A 16978-nucleotide genomic window follows, 5' to 3' on the forward strand; every position below is an offset into this window, starting at 1 on the left:
ATGGAAGGCTCAGCAAGCCTTTCCTCCTGGGACTACAAGTCCTGCCTCTGGGCTGCCTCAGCAAGCACTTCCCAGGCTACAGGGCCGCAATAACCTTTGCTTTCTCCAGCCTATGCTGGTCGGAGAACCGTCCACGTCTTCCCACCCCTCCACAAGGGTCCAGCTGCTCCTCCTGGTCTTCCTAAGACTGACGCACAAATTGCTCCACCACCCTTTGGAGAGCTTTGGCCGGCACCATACCCGGCTCGCTGCGCCATTTGTCATGTGGGGGACCCCTGCTCGCTGCGCCATTTGTCGTGCGGGATGGCATGCGGGGTCTCTGGTCCCGCTCCCCACATAAGAACGCAGGATGTGGTGAGGCCAAAAAGGAACACCCACGGAGCCATAGGTAGGGGAGTCATACCACTATATTCTCGCTGGCGGCACTATAGTCTCACTGGAGGCTGAATCCACACTGTCCGCAACCCACCATCCTAACTGCATTCCGCGCTTGCCAGCTCAGCCACCATCCTCTTGCTAGCCCCCATTTTCCTGCTAGCATAGCCACAGCAGTTATATTAGTGGCCAATGTCTCACTGGTTACAGCTGACGGCCAGCTAGCCACAGCTGATGGCCATCCAATCACAGTTGATGGCCATTTACTACCTAAGCCAGCACCTTTCTATGTGAGGCCGAGAGCCTGGAAACTGCTTTCTGGGGCTCTGTCCCCACAGGGTGTCTGCCCCTCAGACCCTCTTGCTGGTCCTTTTGATTTTTCTTGACTTACCGAACACTCATCTAGAAATTCGCAGAATTTGCAGCAGGCCCCATTGCAAGCACCTGACAAATATCAGCTTGTTTAACGCCGCACCCACCCTGGAGGACCTGGTTCAGGATTGGTTCACCCACATAGCCCATGTTTACTGAGTACTTGCTGTGTGCCCCTCATGTCGCCCCCCCACAGTAGTCTGAGTGGGCACAGCCCTCCCATCTTCAGGTGAGAGCCAGTCAGCCCGCACCCCGCAGGAGCTGTGTACCTCCTCTCCAGGAGGAGAGGTCCTTGGTCCCTCCCGGGAGCCCCCCCCTTCTGCTCACCTGGGTCAGGCTAGGAGGCCGGAGCAGCAGGCTGGGCCTGAGGAAGGCTGGCCAGCACAGCAGACAGGTCCAGGATGAACCGCTTCACCTGGGGGTCCCCAACACAGCCAAAGTCACATTCCAGTCCGAGTGTCCAGTCCCCACCCCCAAGGCGTGGGATGCTGCAAAGCAGGGCTGGGGGTGGAGAACCCTCTTAAAACACAGCAGTGCTGTGGTTCCCAGGCCTAAACGGTTCTGGGTTTTTACAACGTCAGTCAGCCTCCCAAATGGTTCGTTAGCAGATGCCGTCACAGTTTGCTAGCTGCCAATCACCTGTGTTATAATGAAATTTGTATTTTCACTGACATCGATTCATTTTTTTTCTTTTAATTGGATCAGTCATATTCATTGGTGTATGACAGACTCTCATCTTCTCCATGGGCGGCCCTCCTTCATTTTGTTTTAATTAACTTATTTCTTGGTATGAACTTAATGAGCGCCCATGGATCCACTGCCAAGAACTAGAAGTTGATGGCGAATCTACCCCTTGGTCTTCCTTCACATTTGTCACTGAAATAAACATCTGAGAAAGAAACCACATCTCCACCAAAAATGGAAAACAGTGTAAGTTACCCCTGTCATATAAGTAGGGGTAACTGGAAAAATCACAGTACGATGAAAATGAAACCGTGTTACTGAGTTCCAGCCAGCTGCTGGTACCCCCGGAGGGGGTGGGGGGCGGTGAGTCTCAGGTGCGGAGACCAGGGAGCTTTACAGGGGTGGCCGGCCTAGTCACCCCCCCATGGAACCTTAGGTTGGAGGGTTGGTTGAAAAGGGACTGGCTTTTGCTGTTACGTCATATCAAGCCTCTGTCCCTCCAACAGTCATCTTGTGTATCTCAGGGTACCAGAGCCACACCTGGGAGAGTAATGGTCCACTTGAGTCCACCCAGCTCAGGATGTGGCACAAAGTAGGCTCTGGGGACCCAGTTCTTTGCATTTGGTTAGAATCCTGGCTGTTGGGCACATGGCAGTAGTGGGTGGGCAGAGGGAAAGCTGGGTCCCTCCCTTTGTGTTTCCCCCCTTCTCAAGGGAGTCATGCTTTGGGAACCCCCTAGAAACATAAGTGCCTGAGGTCAGAGACCCCCTCACTCCACTATAAACCATGTCATGTGTTCCACAAATTTCCAAACCTGAATGGATAGAAAAACTGCGCATACTTGGTCCACAGTGACACTTGTGATGCCACTGTACAGAAAGAAAGGCCACAGCACAGCCCCACCCCACCCCTCCTAGGGAAGGCAGGCCTGTTGTGCTGGGAGCAAGAGGGTCAGGATTAATTAAAAGTCTCCACCTCCTGTTTTCTCGCTGATGATTTCACTTGGTGCTGGTTGATCCTGGGACAAAAGCAGGACTCGGCATAAACGGATGGTGTGTATGAATATACACCCAGGTCTCCCGCCCCACATAAGTGAGGACACAGACTAGAGGGGCACGACTTGTGGCCACATAGCAGACGACTCAGAGCCAAGACCAACCCAAGATTCCTAGGCAGGGAGCTTGGGCGGCCATTGAGCCCACTTCTGTGTTGCTAGGAGCATGGGCCTGCGTGGGCTCTGATCACAGAGTGTCGTGCTTAACCCAGAGGTGGGATTTCAGGCATCATGAGGTTCCTGAAGGTGCCGTAAAGAGGGGCCCTCACCTGCTCCAACTGCCCTTCGGTGTCCTCGATGTCCAGGGCAGGTGGCTGCCTCTGATGCTGGCACACTAGCTGGAACAGGTTGAGCGCTGCCATCCTGGTGCGGCCCAGGAGCAGGGTCTTCTGAGCCGCTGTGTTCTGGATCTGAACCCACTTGGATTCCTGGAGAACACCCCGCCCCTTGCCTAGTATTAAGGTGTGATGGTCTGAGGAGGGCGGGGCTCATTTCCATCTTCTTCCCACCAGCCAGATACCGATGGGCGCTCCCGGGAAAAGGGGTGCAGCAACGGTGTCAGGTTCCGATAGGCCTGGCCTCCCGTGCCCTAACGTGCTTTCTGATGCCTGAAAACTGCGCATTAGTGCCGCGGCCCCTCTGTGGAAAGCATCGCCCATCTGTTCTTACCAACCTGGCGAGGGGAGGGGTGTCCCGGCGCCCACCTGCTCCCGGTGGTCCGTACCCAGTGCAGCGTGCGCTCCCGCGCCGCCTCCAGTCGGTCCAGCAATTGCGCTCGCCGCTGACCCTGCCTGAGGAGCTCGTCCTGCCTGGTGTCCCGCAGCCGCTGCAGCCGGGCCCGCGCCTCCTCCAGCTCCCGGAGCCGCTCGCGCTCCGTGAGCCTCAGCGCCGCCTGCGTGTCGGCCAGGGCATCGAAGCGCGCCACCAGCTCGGGGACCTCCTGGAACTTGGATGGGGTCAGGAGGGGGACTCACCCGGGTCTGCAGCCCCCTGCCCTCCCCCAGGCCAGCTGGCTCTCCAGCGCCTCCTCAGCCCACCTAAAATGCAGGCATCACACAGCCTCTGCCCCACAAGTGGGACGACTCCACCCTCCCCAACTCCACCATCAAGCTTTGCTAAGCTCACTGCCTGTGATTAATGTTAATTCGTTGTTTCATTTAACTAATATTTATTGAGTGCCTGGATCGCCTTTCCCCGCCTGCCTGTGTGTCCTTGAGGTGGATTTACCTGTCTGAACCTCGGTTACCTCACCTGTACCTGTAAAATGGGGTTGACAATAGCAGGACCCATTTCGGTGGGCCTTGGGGAGAATTCAAGAACAAAGCGTGTCCTGCATACAGTTAGTGTTCAGTAATGGGTGATTCCTGACATACAGTCAGCGCTCCAGCAGCGCACGCTTCCAAAGCTGTTTATGAGGCCACCCAGCGCTGCATGGTGGCGCTGAGCCCCAAAACCTGCAGCAGGGCTCTCACCTGGGGCAGCTGCTCCAGCACTTGCCGTAGCAGGCGCGCGCAGGGCTCCAGGCGCTCCAGCTGACGCTGCAGCCGGGCGCGCTCCCGCTGCAGCTCCTCCAGCTGGGCTCGCAGCCGCAGCGCCTCGGCCTCCTGGCGGCCCGCGCGGTGCCGCGCCTCTGCCGCCCTCCGCAGCGCGCAGCTACGCCGGGCCTCGGCGTCCTAGGAAGGAGGGATGGAGAGGAGGTGACGACCCTCAGGACTTGGGAGCCTCCAGAGCTCGCCGCTTCCACCCCACCCCATCATTCACATGTTGAACTGCTGATAGCAAACAGATGGTCCGCGGGCCAAGCTCAGCCAGAATCTGATTTTGGTCCCTTACTCCTCCCCACGCTTAAAACAAACAAACAAACAAACAGACAAACAAACAAAAACTCGAATGCTTCAGGCAGTGCGTGTGCATTTCCCACCACTCCCCTTTGTATTAGTAAAACCACTTTTTAAATGTATGTGACCTGCCTGGCCCCTATAGGATTGTAACTTTGTGACTCTGTGACAGGCGTCCCCCCAGCAGGCGCCACCTACCTGCAAAAACTTGTCAAAGCGGACAAAGGACCCCTTTAGCTCCTGCTCCTTCTTTTCCAGCTGTTCCCGGCGCTGTTTGAGGGCTGCCATTGTGGCCTGGAACACCTGGGGGGTAAAGAGGGGGTGTCTGTGTGTGTTTGGGGGTTCAAGTCATCCAATGCCTTCAAGTTCACACCCTCTCTCATCTGTTGTCTCTGATCTTGTCACTGCACCCCTGCTCGAATGCATCCATGGCTCCCACCATTCGAGACGAAGCTGACGTGCCCTCCCGCAGCCCCTGCATGTCAGCCTCCCTGCCTTCATTCAGGTTCATCTTACCCTCTTTCCTCTGACACTCTATCTTCCAACCACTTGACCACCTGTGTTTCATCCTTGCCTTCCAGTCTTTGTATATGCGGTTGCCTCAGGCTGTTTCTTCCTCCTCACCCTATGCCTTTTTGCTGGATAAACCAAGTTGCCCTTCAGCAATCCCTAAGGTATCATCACTTCCTCCAGGAAGCCCTCCTTGATCACCCCCATGTAGAGATAGGGGCTTCCTCTGGGCTCCCACAGTCCCCTCTCAGTGCTTCCCCGCTCACAACAGTCACCAGCTGGACATTGGTCTGTCTCCTTCTCTAGACTGTGAGTCCCATGAGGGCAGGGACTGTAGTGAGACCATTAGATCCCAGTGCAGTGCCCTGCACATAGTAGTAGGTACTCAGTGCATATTAATTTATACCAACAGCTGATCTCATTTGATCCTCATTTGACATATGAGGAAATCAAGACTCAGAGTGGTGAAATGACTTTTCTCGGACCCTTGGAGCTAATAAGTTGGCTCCATCATTTCCCACTGCCCAGCTCACCACCATTTTTTTTCTTTTTCTTTTTGATCTGGGGTCCGAACAAGTCTCAGGACTTAAGTGGGTGCTCACCTCCTTCTGGGCTCTCAGGCCCCGGTCCGCATCTGCCAGCTCCTGCCTCTTCTCCAGGAGTCGCAGCACTGGTGGGAAGTGGTCTGCGTTCTGCTCTGGGATCTTCCTGTAGGGGTTCAAGGAGGATGTGAGGATGAAGGAGGCAAGAGTCAGGGTGCTCAGACTTCCCTCTGGTGCCGGAAATGCCCCCATTAACCACCAACTGGCTGTTGAATTCTTCATCCATTCAACAAATTGTATTGAGCACCTAGTCTGTGCCAGGCACTGGGGCTGCAGCTGGGACAAGACAGACAAAAACCCTGCCCTCCAGGAGCTGGCATTCTGCTGGGGGCCACAGAAAATCAAGCTAACAAATACTAAATAAAGCTAGGACATGGTAGGTACCAAAGTGAAGGATCGTTCAGCGGAGAGGTTGAAAAGTTTCTCTGAGGAGGTGATTTGAGCAGAGATTGAAAGGGGAACAGGGAACGAGCCATGTGGATATCTGCAGGGAACAGATAGGCCGAGGGTAGTCACTCCAAAGCCTCAAGGGAAGGACCTTGGTTTGCAGAAGGAGCAGCAAGGAGGCCAGTGTGTCTGGAGGTGACGGAGGGAGGAGGAGAGAGATGGGAACTGAGACCAGGGAAGTTGTAGGGATCAGACTGTGGTGAGGGAGGATTTTGGCCTTGACTGTGAGTGAGGTGGGTCAGCACAGGAGGCTTCTGAGCAGAGGAGGGGTCCCTCTGGCTGCTGTGGGAGCAAGGACAGTAGGAGGGGCAGGGCAGCGGCAGGAGACCAGTGATAGAGTTATGGGATAACGCAGAGACGCGGTTCTGACCAGGATGGCTGTCGTGAACACGTTAGAAGGGGTCAGTTCTGGATACAGTTTGCGAGCTGAGCTGATGGAGTGATGGGGGAGAGGGGGCGGTAAGGCAGGAGTCAAAGGTGAACCTAGGAGCTGGAAGGATGTTGCTGATGGAAGAAGGCTGAGTGTGTGGGCGGGAAGGTCAGTTCCTTGCTATGGCCAAGGTGAGATTGACACACCTGTTAGACCTTTGGCAGAGGGGTCCAGGAAGCAGCTGGGTGCTGGGAGTTAGGCTCTCAGGAGAGGAGGGACTGGGCATCACCCCCCAGAGGGAGCAGAAGGGACTTAGAAGGGACTGAGTAGGGAGCAGAAGGGACGCACTAATACTCAATTCAGCAAGGCCTTTCCACCTCTGGTTCAGGGGAAACCTTGTTTGACAGATTGTAAGACTGAACCGCTGAACACAAAGCAGGCATGGGACAAGATTCCTCCATTCTGTCTTTAACATGCAGTTTGCAGGTTGGAGGGCGGGGGCGGCTGGCAAGAGTTCACAGAGTAATGCCTTCCCACCTAGGTTCAAATGATTTAATCTCAGCTGGATGTCAGTTGGGGGTGGGATCAAGGGCAGGTTGGAGACCTGTGCTATTGACCCAGCTCTGCTGGAACTAGCCCTGAGACCTTGGGGAAGTTGCTGGTTCTTTCTGAGCTTTGGTATTTTTGTCTGTGAAGTGGGGGCAATACTCCCGCCATGAACAGCCCAAAGAAGCTAGGACCCGGGGATGGGGGAGAAGGATGAGCCATCCCCCCCCCCCCCGCTCCCCCCCTTTCCCCCCCGCCACCGGACCGCGCCACTCACTTAGGCAGTTTCTCTTGCAAGGTCTTTCGGAAATATTTCTCCCAAGGCACTGCCATTCTCCCAGCAATTGCCCCGGCTTTCTCTCCACCTGGCTGGAGTTTTGAGGAAGGCTAGGAGGCCCTGGGGGGTTTCTGACTGAGGGTGGTGTGCAGCAGCTTGTTTAGTACTCTCAGAAGGCAGCCACCAAGCAGGCCCTTGTTACCCAGGCAACCATCAACGCAACATTCCATTGCCTGACTGAAGCCAGGGAAATCCGCCCTGGGAGGGAAAAAGAGGGGGCCGCAAGGAGGGGAGCAACCTCTACCCTTTTGGGAGAAGGCTTTAACTCCCAGTCTAAATTGGGGTGCAGTGGAGAGGACATGTGTCCCTCAGTCAAGAATGTACCCCTCTTGTTGCCCCATGTCTGGTCAAGCCTCTTCCTGGCTGGGTAGGATGGGGCCTCAATAATGTGGCTGTATGTTCAGTTGTCCACTCAAAAGAAAATTATTGGGTACCCACTGTTTGCCAGGTCTTGGGTGGGGTGCTGAGGCCCTACCATGTTCCAGCACTTTGAGGATTCATTCATTTTGCTGAGAATGGGGCTACCAGCCTGGTTAGGGAGAAAGAGGGGCCATCAACATTTCCAGGTGGAAACCAGCTTGGACGGTGTGAGGACAGAGTCCCAGAGAGCAGTTTCCAGGCTCTCGGCCTCACATGGAAAGGTGCTGGCTCAGTTATTAGATGGCCGTCAGCTGTAATCAGATGACCATCCACTGTGGCTTGGTGGCCATCTGCTTTAACCAGTTAGCCATTAGCCACTAATATAACTGCCATGGCTGTGCTAGGGGGTTGTTGGTTGGTTGGCAGAGAAGTGGATGGCGGATTGCATATCATGTGGAGCCTGCTTCCTGTGTCTCCAACCCAGCTGCCAGTGAGACTATAGTGGTATGGACCCCCCATCCATGGCTCCATTGTTGTCCCTTTTTGGCCTGGCCATATCCTACGTTCTTATGCGGGGAGTGGGACCAGAGACGCGGCGTGACAGAAGGGATCCACAATCTGGATTTGGAGGATGGCGGTAGGGGAGGAGGTAACATACGAAGGAAGGACAATTAAGTTCACGAACTCATCCTAGAAAAAGTGCTACATACCTCATTGCTGAATATCACTATGGTCACCTTCAAAGTACTCCCCTTGAGAAGCTATGCACCAATGCCAGCGCCTGGTCCACTGTTCAAAGCAATTTTGGAGCTCTTTTTCTGGAATGGCCATCAGAGCTGTCGTATTACCCTTGATGTCCTGAATGTTATCAAAATGTCTTCCTTTCAATATTTCCTTTATCTTCTGGTAAAGAAAGAAGTCATTGGGGCCAGATCAGGTAAGTAGGGAGGGTGTTCCAATCCAGTTGTTTGTTTACTGGCTAAAAACTCCCTCACAGACAGTGCCTTGTGAGCTGATGCATTGTCGTGATGCAAGAGCCATGAGTTGTTGGTGAAAAGTTCTGGTCGTTTAACTTTTTGACTCAGCCTTTTCAGCACTTCTAATAGTAAATTTGGTTAATTGTCCCATTGGTACAAATTCATAATGAATAATCCCTCTGATATCAAAAAAGGTTAGCAACATCATTGCTACACGTTTGCGAACTTAATTGTCAGACCTCCTAGTTTGAGCAATTATTGTGGGTTAGACACTGTGCTAAGCACTCTGCAAATAATATCTAATTTAATCTTTAAAACAGCACTGTGGGGGTCGTGTTAGGGCAAAGTATCCAGAGTAATATTACCAGGACCCATGGGTCTCCTACCCAGAAATAACAAACACTAACATCTTGTCAGTTTTGCTCCTGATTATTTTATTTTTCTGTTTTAAATTATTGTTTTTTCATGTAAATAAATGTATTTTCCTTTTTTTGAAGTATATCTTTTTATTGCAGAGTAACACTTAAAAATAATAGTTCCTTGTAATGCCTATACTGCTTAAAACAACTCCTAAGCATTTTGTTAGTGCATGTTTTTAAAAAGGGAGCTAAAATAATGCACATTTTATCTTTGAGCATTTTGCACTAAATTGTACATACTACCTCTCTGCATAAATTGATGTGAAGTTACATGATACATGATCTAATTTTTTTCTTGATTTAAGAAATATTGAGGTAGGGGCGGCTAGATGGCTCAGTTGGTTAGAGAGCGAGCTCTCAACAACAAGGTTGTCAGTTCAATTCCTGCATGGGATGGTGGGCTGCGCCCCCTGCAACTAAAGATTGGAAACGGTGACTGGACTTGGAGCTGAGCTGCGCCCTCCACAACTAGATTGAAGGACAGCAACTTGGAGCTGATGGGCCCTGGAGAAACACACTGTTCCCCAATAAAATAAAATAAAAAGTAAAGAAAAATATTGAGGTATAATTTACACTAAATAAAACTTTTTTTTTCACATGCTGTTCTATGAGTTTTGACAAATGCATGAAGTCATGTAACCATTACCGCAGTCAAGATACAAAACATTTCCATCACCTGAAAAAATTGTCATGTCCCTTTGTAATCAACTGCTGTCCCCACCCTAGTGCCTGGCAGCCTCTGACCTGTTCTCTATCCTTATAGTTTTGCCTTTTTCAGAGTGTCATAAGTGGAATAATATACTCTGTAGCGTTTTGAGACTGGCTTCTTTCAGCAGCAATATTTGTTTGAGAGCCATTCATGTCGATGTGTGTATTAGTAGTTCATTCTTTTTCATTGCTGTGTAGTATTTGCTTGTATGCTATGGTTTGTTGATTCATCCTCCAGTTGGGTTAATTCTAGTTCTGGGTAATTATAAAGATAGCTTGTATTTATGTGCAGGTGTGTGTGTGTGTGTGTGTGTGTGTGTGTGTGTACGTGTACATAAGCAGCCATTTCACTGCTGGGCCATATGATAAGTGTATGTGTAACTGTTTTGCAGTGTGGCTGTACCATTTTGTGAGTCACACTAGCAATGCATAAGAATTCTGATCGCCCCATATTCTCTCCAGCAGTTGGTATTGTCAGTTTTTTAAAAAGTCATTCTATAATAATAGCTGTCTAGCTGTATGAATTCGTTTTTTATTTCCAGACCATTGTAGGTTCACACGCAGTTTAAGAAATAATCCAGACAGACCTCATGTCCCTTCCACCCAGCCTCCCCCAGTGGTGATGTCTCGCACAGCTCTGGTACCGACCACAGCCAAGGGACTGACTTTGACACAATGTACTTGACCTCATTCGCATCTCACCACTTTTACCTGCACTTATTTGTGTGAATGTGTGTATTTAGTTCGATGCAGTTTTACCACCTGTAGCTCTTGTGATCACCACAGTCAAGATACAAAGGGGAAAGGGGGTCAAATACATAGTGACAGAAGGAGACTAGACTCTGGGTGGAGAACCCACAATGCAATATACGGATGATGTATTATAGACTTGTACACTTGAAGCCTATAGAATTTTACTAACCAATGTCATCCCAATAATTCAATACAATAAAAATAAAGATACAAAGCATTCATCTCAAAGACCCCTCCTGGGATGCTTTACTGGCTACAACCATTTCCTGTCCTCCTGCCTCCCCAACCCCTGGCAACCAGCCCTCTGTTCTCTGTATGGTTTTGTCACGTCAGGGATGTTATGTAACTGGAATGATATAGTATGTAACCTTTTGGCTTTTTTCACTCAGTATAATTCCCTTGAGAGCCATCCTCCTTGTTACATGTATCAGTGTTTGTTGTTTTGATTACTAAGTAACCTTCCACAATATGGATGGAGCACAGTTTGTTTCACCATTCATGTTGGAGGACTTTTGGGTTGTTTCCAGTTTGGGGCTATTATAAATAAAGCCACTCTGAAGATTCCTGTCCTGGGTTTTGTGCGAACATAAGTTGTCAATTCTGTGGTCTGTCAGATGCCCGAGAGTGCAATTGCTGGGTCCTATGGTAACTGCATAGTTAGTTAGTTAGTTAGTTAGTTAGTTAGTTAGTTAGTTAGTTTAAGAAACTGCCAAATTCTTTGCCACAGTAGCTGTGCCATTTTACACTCCCGTCGGCTACATGTGAGTGATCCAGTTTTTTTGCACTTCCACTATAATCCCTGTTTTTTGTTTTAGCTCTTCTGATAGGCATGTAGTAATATTTCCTGGTGGCTTTACTTTGCATTTCTGTAATGGCTAATGATAATGAATGTCCTTCGTGCTTCTCTGCCATCTGTATATCCTCTTCAGCAAAATATCTGTCTATGTCTGTTGCCTATGTTCTAATTAGATTCCCCCTCCCTGCACCCCGCCACTGTTGAGTTTTTGAGATTTCTCTCTGTATTCTAGAGATATGTCTATGTGTTCCAGGTCGGATATTCATTTTCTCCCAGTCTGTAGCTTCTCTTTTCATCCTCTTCCCATGGTCTTCTGCAAAGCAAAGTTTTAGATTTTGATGAAGTCCAATTTGCCACCTTTTCCTTTATGGATTGTGCTTTTGGTGTCAAGTCTAAGATGGGATTTGAACTCAGGCCACCTGGGTGTGGAATCTGCCCTCTTAGTCACATCACTCCAGATACAGTTGAGCCCTTTTTAGGTCTTTCTCCCCTCAGGTCACTCCCTTCCTTCCCTTCCCAGAGGATGCCATCATCTTGAAGCCAGTAAGCATCCGTCCCGTCTTAATTTCTATTCTTTGGAGGGCTTTTTTTTAAGCAAATGTTTATTGAGCACCTACTATGTGTCAGGTGCTGTGTGAGGATGCAGCAGTAGGTAAGACAAGACCTGCCCTTTTGGACTTGCTGGCTAATGGAGGGGGCAGGTGAATCAAATAGCCCTGCATATATGTCATCACACCCTGACAGGGTTAGGAGGAGAGGCCTAGAGTTCAAGGAGGGGGGCAGGGAGGCCTCCATGAGGAAGTGACATGTAAACTCAGACCTGAAAGATGAGGAGGGGTGTTTAGAGGAGAAGGGGAGTATTCCAAGTAGGGGAACAGCCTAGGCAAAGGCCCTGAAGCAGGAGGATGGAACCCCTCCTAGAAGAGAGCAAAGGTCTGTAGGTTGGTGTGCAGAATTCAAGACTGACAGCGTAGGTCTGGACTGGATAGGGCCAAAGAATGGCCAGGCCTGTGCTACAAGTGACAGATGAAGGAACCTAGGCCTAGGGGAGTTAGGTGACTCCTCCAAGGACATGAGGCTAAGAAGTGATGGGCCCTGGTGTTTGTTGATATAGAGATAACAACCCATCCCTGCCCTGGAACTGTTTACAGCATAGAGGACAGAGAGGAGGTCCCTACAACTTGTCTTCAGAGGGATGGAACTATGGTGATAGCTTTGGGGCCAGCCAGTCCACCCACAGGCCTCAGCATTCCTCTCTGTTAAATGGGCTGTTGCTTCCAAGTTCTCTTGGGGCTCCCCAGCCACAAGGCTGAGGCTGAGGTCCCAGCCTCCCACCCATCTCTGTCCCCATGTCCTGGTGCTGCTGCGTGAGAGGAAGACACAACTTCTCATCTGGTCTTGCCCACAAGCTCTGGAAATATCCACTCTCCCCACTCCTCACCCCCAGGTCTCAGTCTTCCGTGGTTTCCCTCTTCCTGCTTCTCCATTCCAAGACAGGGTGGGGAGGGGCCCTTTGGGGAGTAGGGCTGAGGAAGGAGGAAATGGGTGGGGACTGACAGACACCTTGTTTTCAGGCTGTGGGAGGAGGGGACTTACCACCCTGCTTCCTCGGCAGCCAGCCCGCAGGAGGGGGGTTTGGAAACCCTGCCTGCTTCTCTCACTGTTGCCTCCTGTCCCATGTGGCTCCTTGCCCAGAATCGTGCCAGCGATCACAAATGGGGCTTTGTGCTCCTGAGACAAGTGCCATGCATGTTCCTTACCCCAACCTGAGCCATGGCTTGTCTACCTTGCCCTGATCTTGGCCCCAGAGGAGATGGTGCCATTCCCAGGAGGAGAAACTAAGGTCTAGAGACAGATGGGTCTGTGGAGCCAGAAGAGGGCCCTGCCTCCTGGTTTGAGGGTGGAGGTGGAGCGGGGAGGTGGTAGGTAGGCGATTAGTAAGCTGCATTCCTGGGCACCAAGGGGAGAAAGGAAGTAAAAACTAATATGACTATTGTCACAATGAGAGAGGCCAGATTCCAGTCCTTGGGGGGAGCTGAGTTCTATTTCACCCAGCAGAGTGTGTTTGGAATCTTTCTTGTGTGCCAAGAGGTGTGGGAGGTACAGCATGAATCAGACATTGTCTCTGACATTTAGGAGATAAGACAAGCATGTAAATCACCACAAAACAAGGGGACAAGAGACCAAGGTCACAGAGCGGTGCCAGTGGGTGGGGGTTGCAGGGTTGATGTCTCTGCTTTCCCAGCCACTGTTCAGGGCTTCCGGAGGCCAGGTGCTGAGTTACGCAGCAAGGGCAGCGGTGCCTTTAGAAACCAGAGGGAGCGAAACTTACTTTTTTATGGTGATAGAAGCACATGTCATGATGTCAAAGAAAGCCCTCCAGCTCCAGCTCTCCCCCATGCTTCGTTATATCTTCATTTCACTTCCTACTTCCTGCTGAGAATATAGTCTCGTGTTATTCTTGCCTGTTTCCCCACCTTACTGTTTCCCCACCATGAGAGCAGGGCTGGGCTCTCCTGTACCTCACTGTATCCCCACTGTCTAAGACATAGTAGGTGCTCAAAACATATTTGTTGATAAGAAAAGAATATGATATTTATACATAACAACATATACTATGTTATGACATCAGGACTGCATTGTATGCACGGTTGTATGTACTGTGTTTTCCTCTCTACTCAATGTGGGTCTCTCTCTCTCTCTCTCTCTCTCTCTTTCTTTTTGCATTTTCCCGTCATTAAAAAATTTTTGAGAGCATCCTTTTTAATAGCTACACAGTATGTATTCCATGACGTTGATAGTACGTTGTCTGTACTTTATGTCACCCCACCCCTCCTGATTTTTATTCAGCTGCAGCTGCAGGCCTTAAACAAGGAAATAGGTAGAAAAAGGAATGTGAAGGTTTTCCTGGTGGAAGGAACCAGTAGGGGAAAGGCAGTGTGGGGGTGGGGTGGGGGGATATGAGTAAAACCCTAAGGATGTTGAATCCAGGAGAGGTGTCTGGAGGGCCATGTGGCCAGGAAACCTCTGCCCAGTGGTGTGTTGTTAAACTGCCTCCCCAAAGAAAAATTCTAGCATTTGCCAATTTCCATGGTGCGACTTCTCCTATTACTTGGGTTGTTTTCTTGTTTTATAAATTTTATTGCGGAACTGTGTGTTTCTCCAGGGCCCATCAGCTCCAAGTCGTCCTTCACTTTACATGTGGAGGGCGCAGCTCAGCTCCAAGTCCAATCGCCGTTTTCAATCTTTAGTTGCAGGCGGCGCAGCCCACCATCCCATGTGGGAATTGAACCGGCAACCTCGTTGTTGAGAGCTCATGCTCTAACCAACCGAGCCATCCGGCCGCCCCTACCTATTACTTGGTTTTAAGTTCCCACATAGCACTGCTGCACATGGAGTTGGGGGGCAGGGGCACGTGAGCCAGCAGGAGTGGCTTCAGCACAGCCCTGCCCGTGCTCAGGCCTGATGGCTGCTCTGGGAGGAGAAGCCCTCTCTAATCTGTGTCTGTGAGCTCTCCAGGGCCCCAGGCTCAGCATCTCAGTCCTGGGCAGTGGGGCCCATCAGGGCGGCAGGAGCCCAATCTTGAGATCTCTCTATCAGATTTCTCAGCTGGGTGCAACCCCCTAGATTCCCCCAGCTCAGCAATCCAGAGCTGTACTGGCCACTGAAGTGTGGCCGCTCCATCCATCCCTGGAATTCAGGGCTGGGCCTGGCGTTCTGCCCCAGCCTCAGAGTTCAGCTACCAAGTGGGGCTCAGTGTCAGGCCCAGTGGTGGGTTCAGGACGCCCCACGATGGCCATGACACTCATCGAGCACTTGCTGTATGCCAGGCTGCGTTAAAGTACACTTATTTCATCCCATCTTCACATCCAGCCTATATGGTGGGCACTATTATCATCCCCAGTTTACAGCTGAGGAAACTGAGGCACTGAGAGGGTAATTCACTTGCCCCAAAACACCCAGTTTGTAAGTGTCAGTGCCAGAATTCAAGCCCAGGTTGGCTGGATGCTAAAGCCTCTGCTCTTAAATCCAAACTCAGCATCTGCTCCAGCTTAAGGCTTTATGAAGCAGCTGCTGTGTGCGTCCCATGGTGCTAGGCTATGTAGGGAGTTGGCAAGGAGATGGCCATGGGTTTGTCTTTAAGGAGCTTCGCAGAAGGGGAAGAGGAGAAAGTTAACTATTCCTTGAGCACATACTGTGTGCCAAGGTGATGCCAGGTGCCTTACACTGCCATCTTGATTAATTCTCACAACAACCCCGTGAGACAGGTAAAACCCCTTCCACATGACAGCCCAGGCCTGGGTGCTCATGAGCCTGCCCTCCCCTCTGGGTGGCCTCCGGCAAGTCACACTCATTTGGGCCACCTTCCCTTCTTTGGTCCCTTGACAGGAACGGCTCTAGGAGACCTCAATCCCTCTGCCAGTTTCAGGTCAAAGCTTCTCAGAACAACAGGAAGTGGCCAGGCCATTGGAAAGTTTGGGGACTGTAGCCACAGCCCCTGGTGAATTGTAGGGCCAGATGCCGGATATTGGACAGGTGACAGAGCTGGCTCCCTAGAGGCCTGACTGGCACAGTGCATAGCCTTTGTAACCCCCCAGGAACCTGGGGAGGGGTGCTTGGGAACGTGACTTCCTGCTCAGCCCTGGAAGACAGGCCAATATGGTTGGTGGCAGTTTGGATGGCCTCCCAAGTGGCCCCAGAATGAGGCCCCCCAGGTTCTATCAGGAGTCCCCAGGGGCTGGATAGCCTATCTGAGGTCTCTGCAAGATCGCAGAAGAAAAAGGTTCAGCCAAAAGCTCCCACTTAGGTTGAAGACACCTGACTTGGAGTAACACTCACATAGCAAGTACCATTTTCCCCGGTGAAGATCTGGGGTGACTGATAATGATTATAGGGGAGTGCTTTAATTACTCCCTTGGGACTACCAGTCTTCTGGATTCGACCCTGGATCACCCTCATACCCTGCTGAAGGAAGGTGCAAGGCTTCTAAGGCTTGGGGCCAGGATTGCTAGACCCATTTCCCAGATGGGGTAACTGAGGCCCTTTGGAAGTCTTTGGAAGTTGGAGGACTCACCACACACTGGCGAGCTGGGGTGCTGGGTGGGAAGTCAAGGAGGGAGATTGGGAAGCAGGTCACTGGGCTAGTCCTGTGGCCGGGCAGGCGCTCCCAGTCCTGATAGTCTGGGCGTTGGCTTCTGAACTCATTCAGCAGGGACCTTCCCATTGGTGCTGACTGGAGTGACTCAGGCTCGGCACCAGCCCCTCTAAGGTCTCTTAGGCAGGGAAACAAGGAACTCAAGGGGAGAAGCAGTGTAATTATTTGCCCTGGGATAGGTCTTTCCAGCCACGTTATCTCATTTAAAACGAAAAAATGTACAAACCTGGAGCTGCAGGAGCAGAGAAAAAGGGAAGAAAACTTCTGCCTGGCGTGGGCGGGCATCCTGGAAAATTTCCTGGGAGAGGTGACATTTGAGCTATGCCTTGAAGGACAATAATAATAATAATAATAATAATAATAATAATATCAAACACTTTTTAAAGCTTCTTAAGTTCCTGTCACTGTTCTGAGACTTGTATCTGCTTTCCTCATATCTGTTTTATCTCATCTAATTATCCCCAAACCCTGTGAGCCAGATACTATGTTTTTCCCACTGAACAGATGAGAAAACCAAACCAAGGCACAGAGAGGTTGACTTGCCCCAAGACCAGTCAGCTACCAAGTGGTGGAATCAGGATTCAAACCCAGGAAGGCAAACCAATAACTGACAGAGACCTCCCACAAGTTCTTTAATCCCTCTGAACCTCAGTTTCTTTATCCATAAAATGGGAA

At 50.9% G+C, this 16978-nt stretch overlaps 1 protein-coding gene across 6 annotated transcripts in view; it reads right to left on the bottom strand.

The window, feature by feature from the left end:
* CFAP73 (cilia and flagella associated protein 73) overlaps positions 1–16978 on the bottom strand; it is a 34403-nt gene that overhangs the window by 16863 nt on the left and 562 nt on the right. For 3 of the 6 annotated variants that reach the window (XM_019733912.2, XM_074321958.1, XM_019733911.2), the window contains exons 1-7: positions 7076–8193; positions 5436–5541; positions 4522–4626; positions 3958–4158; positions 3210–3431; positions 2755–2913; positions 1075–1162 (exon numbers count right to left, since the gene is read on the bottom strand). In XM_019733912.2, coding sequence (XP_019589471.2) covers positions 1085–1162; positions 2755–2913; positions 3210–3431; positions 3958–4158; positions 4522–4626; positions 5436–5541; positions 7076–7131 — 927 coding nt within the window. In that variant the 5' untranslated portion in view covers positions 7132–8193 and the 3' untranslated portion in view covers positions 1075–1084. The other 3 variants (XM_019733915.2, XM_019733910.2, XM_019733914.2) reach the window with 3 other exon arrangements.

The sequence above is a fragment of the Rhinolophus sinicus genome, linkage group LG16 (assembly GCF_036562045.2).
Source record: "Rhinolophus sinicus isolate RSC01 linkage group LG16, ASM3656204v1, whole genome shotgun sequence".
NCBI lineage: Eukaryota > Metazoa > Chordata > Mammalia > Chiroptera > Rhinolophidae > Rhinolophus > Rhinolophus sinicus.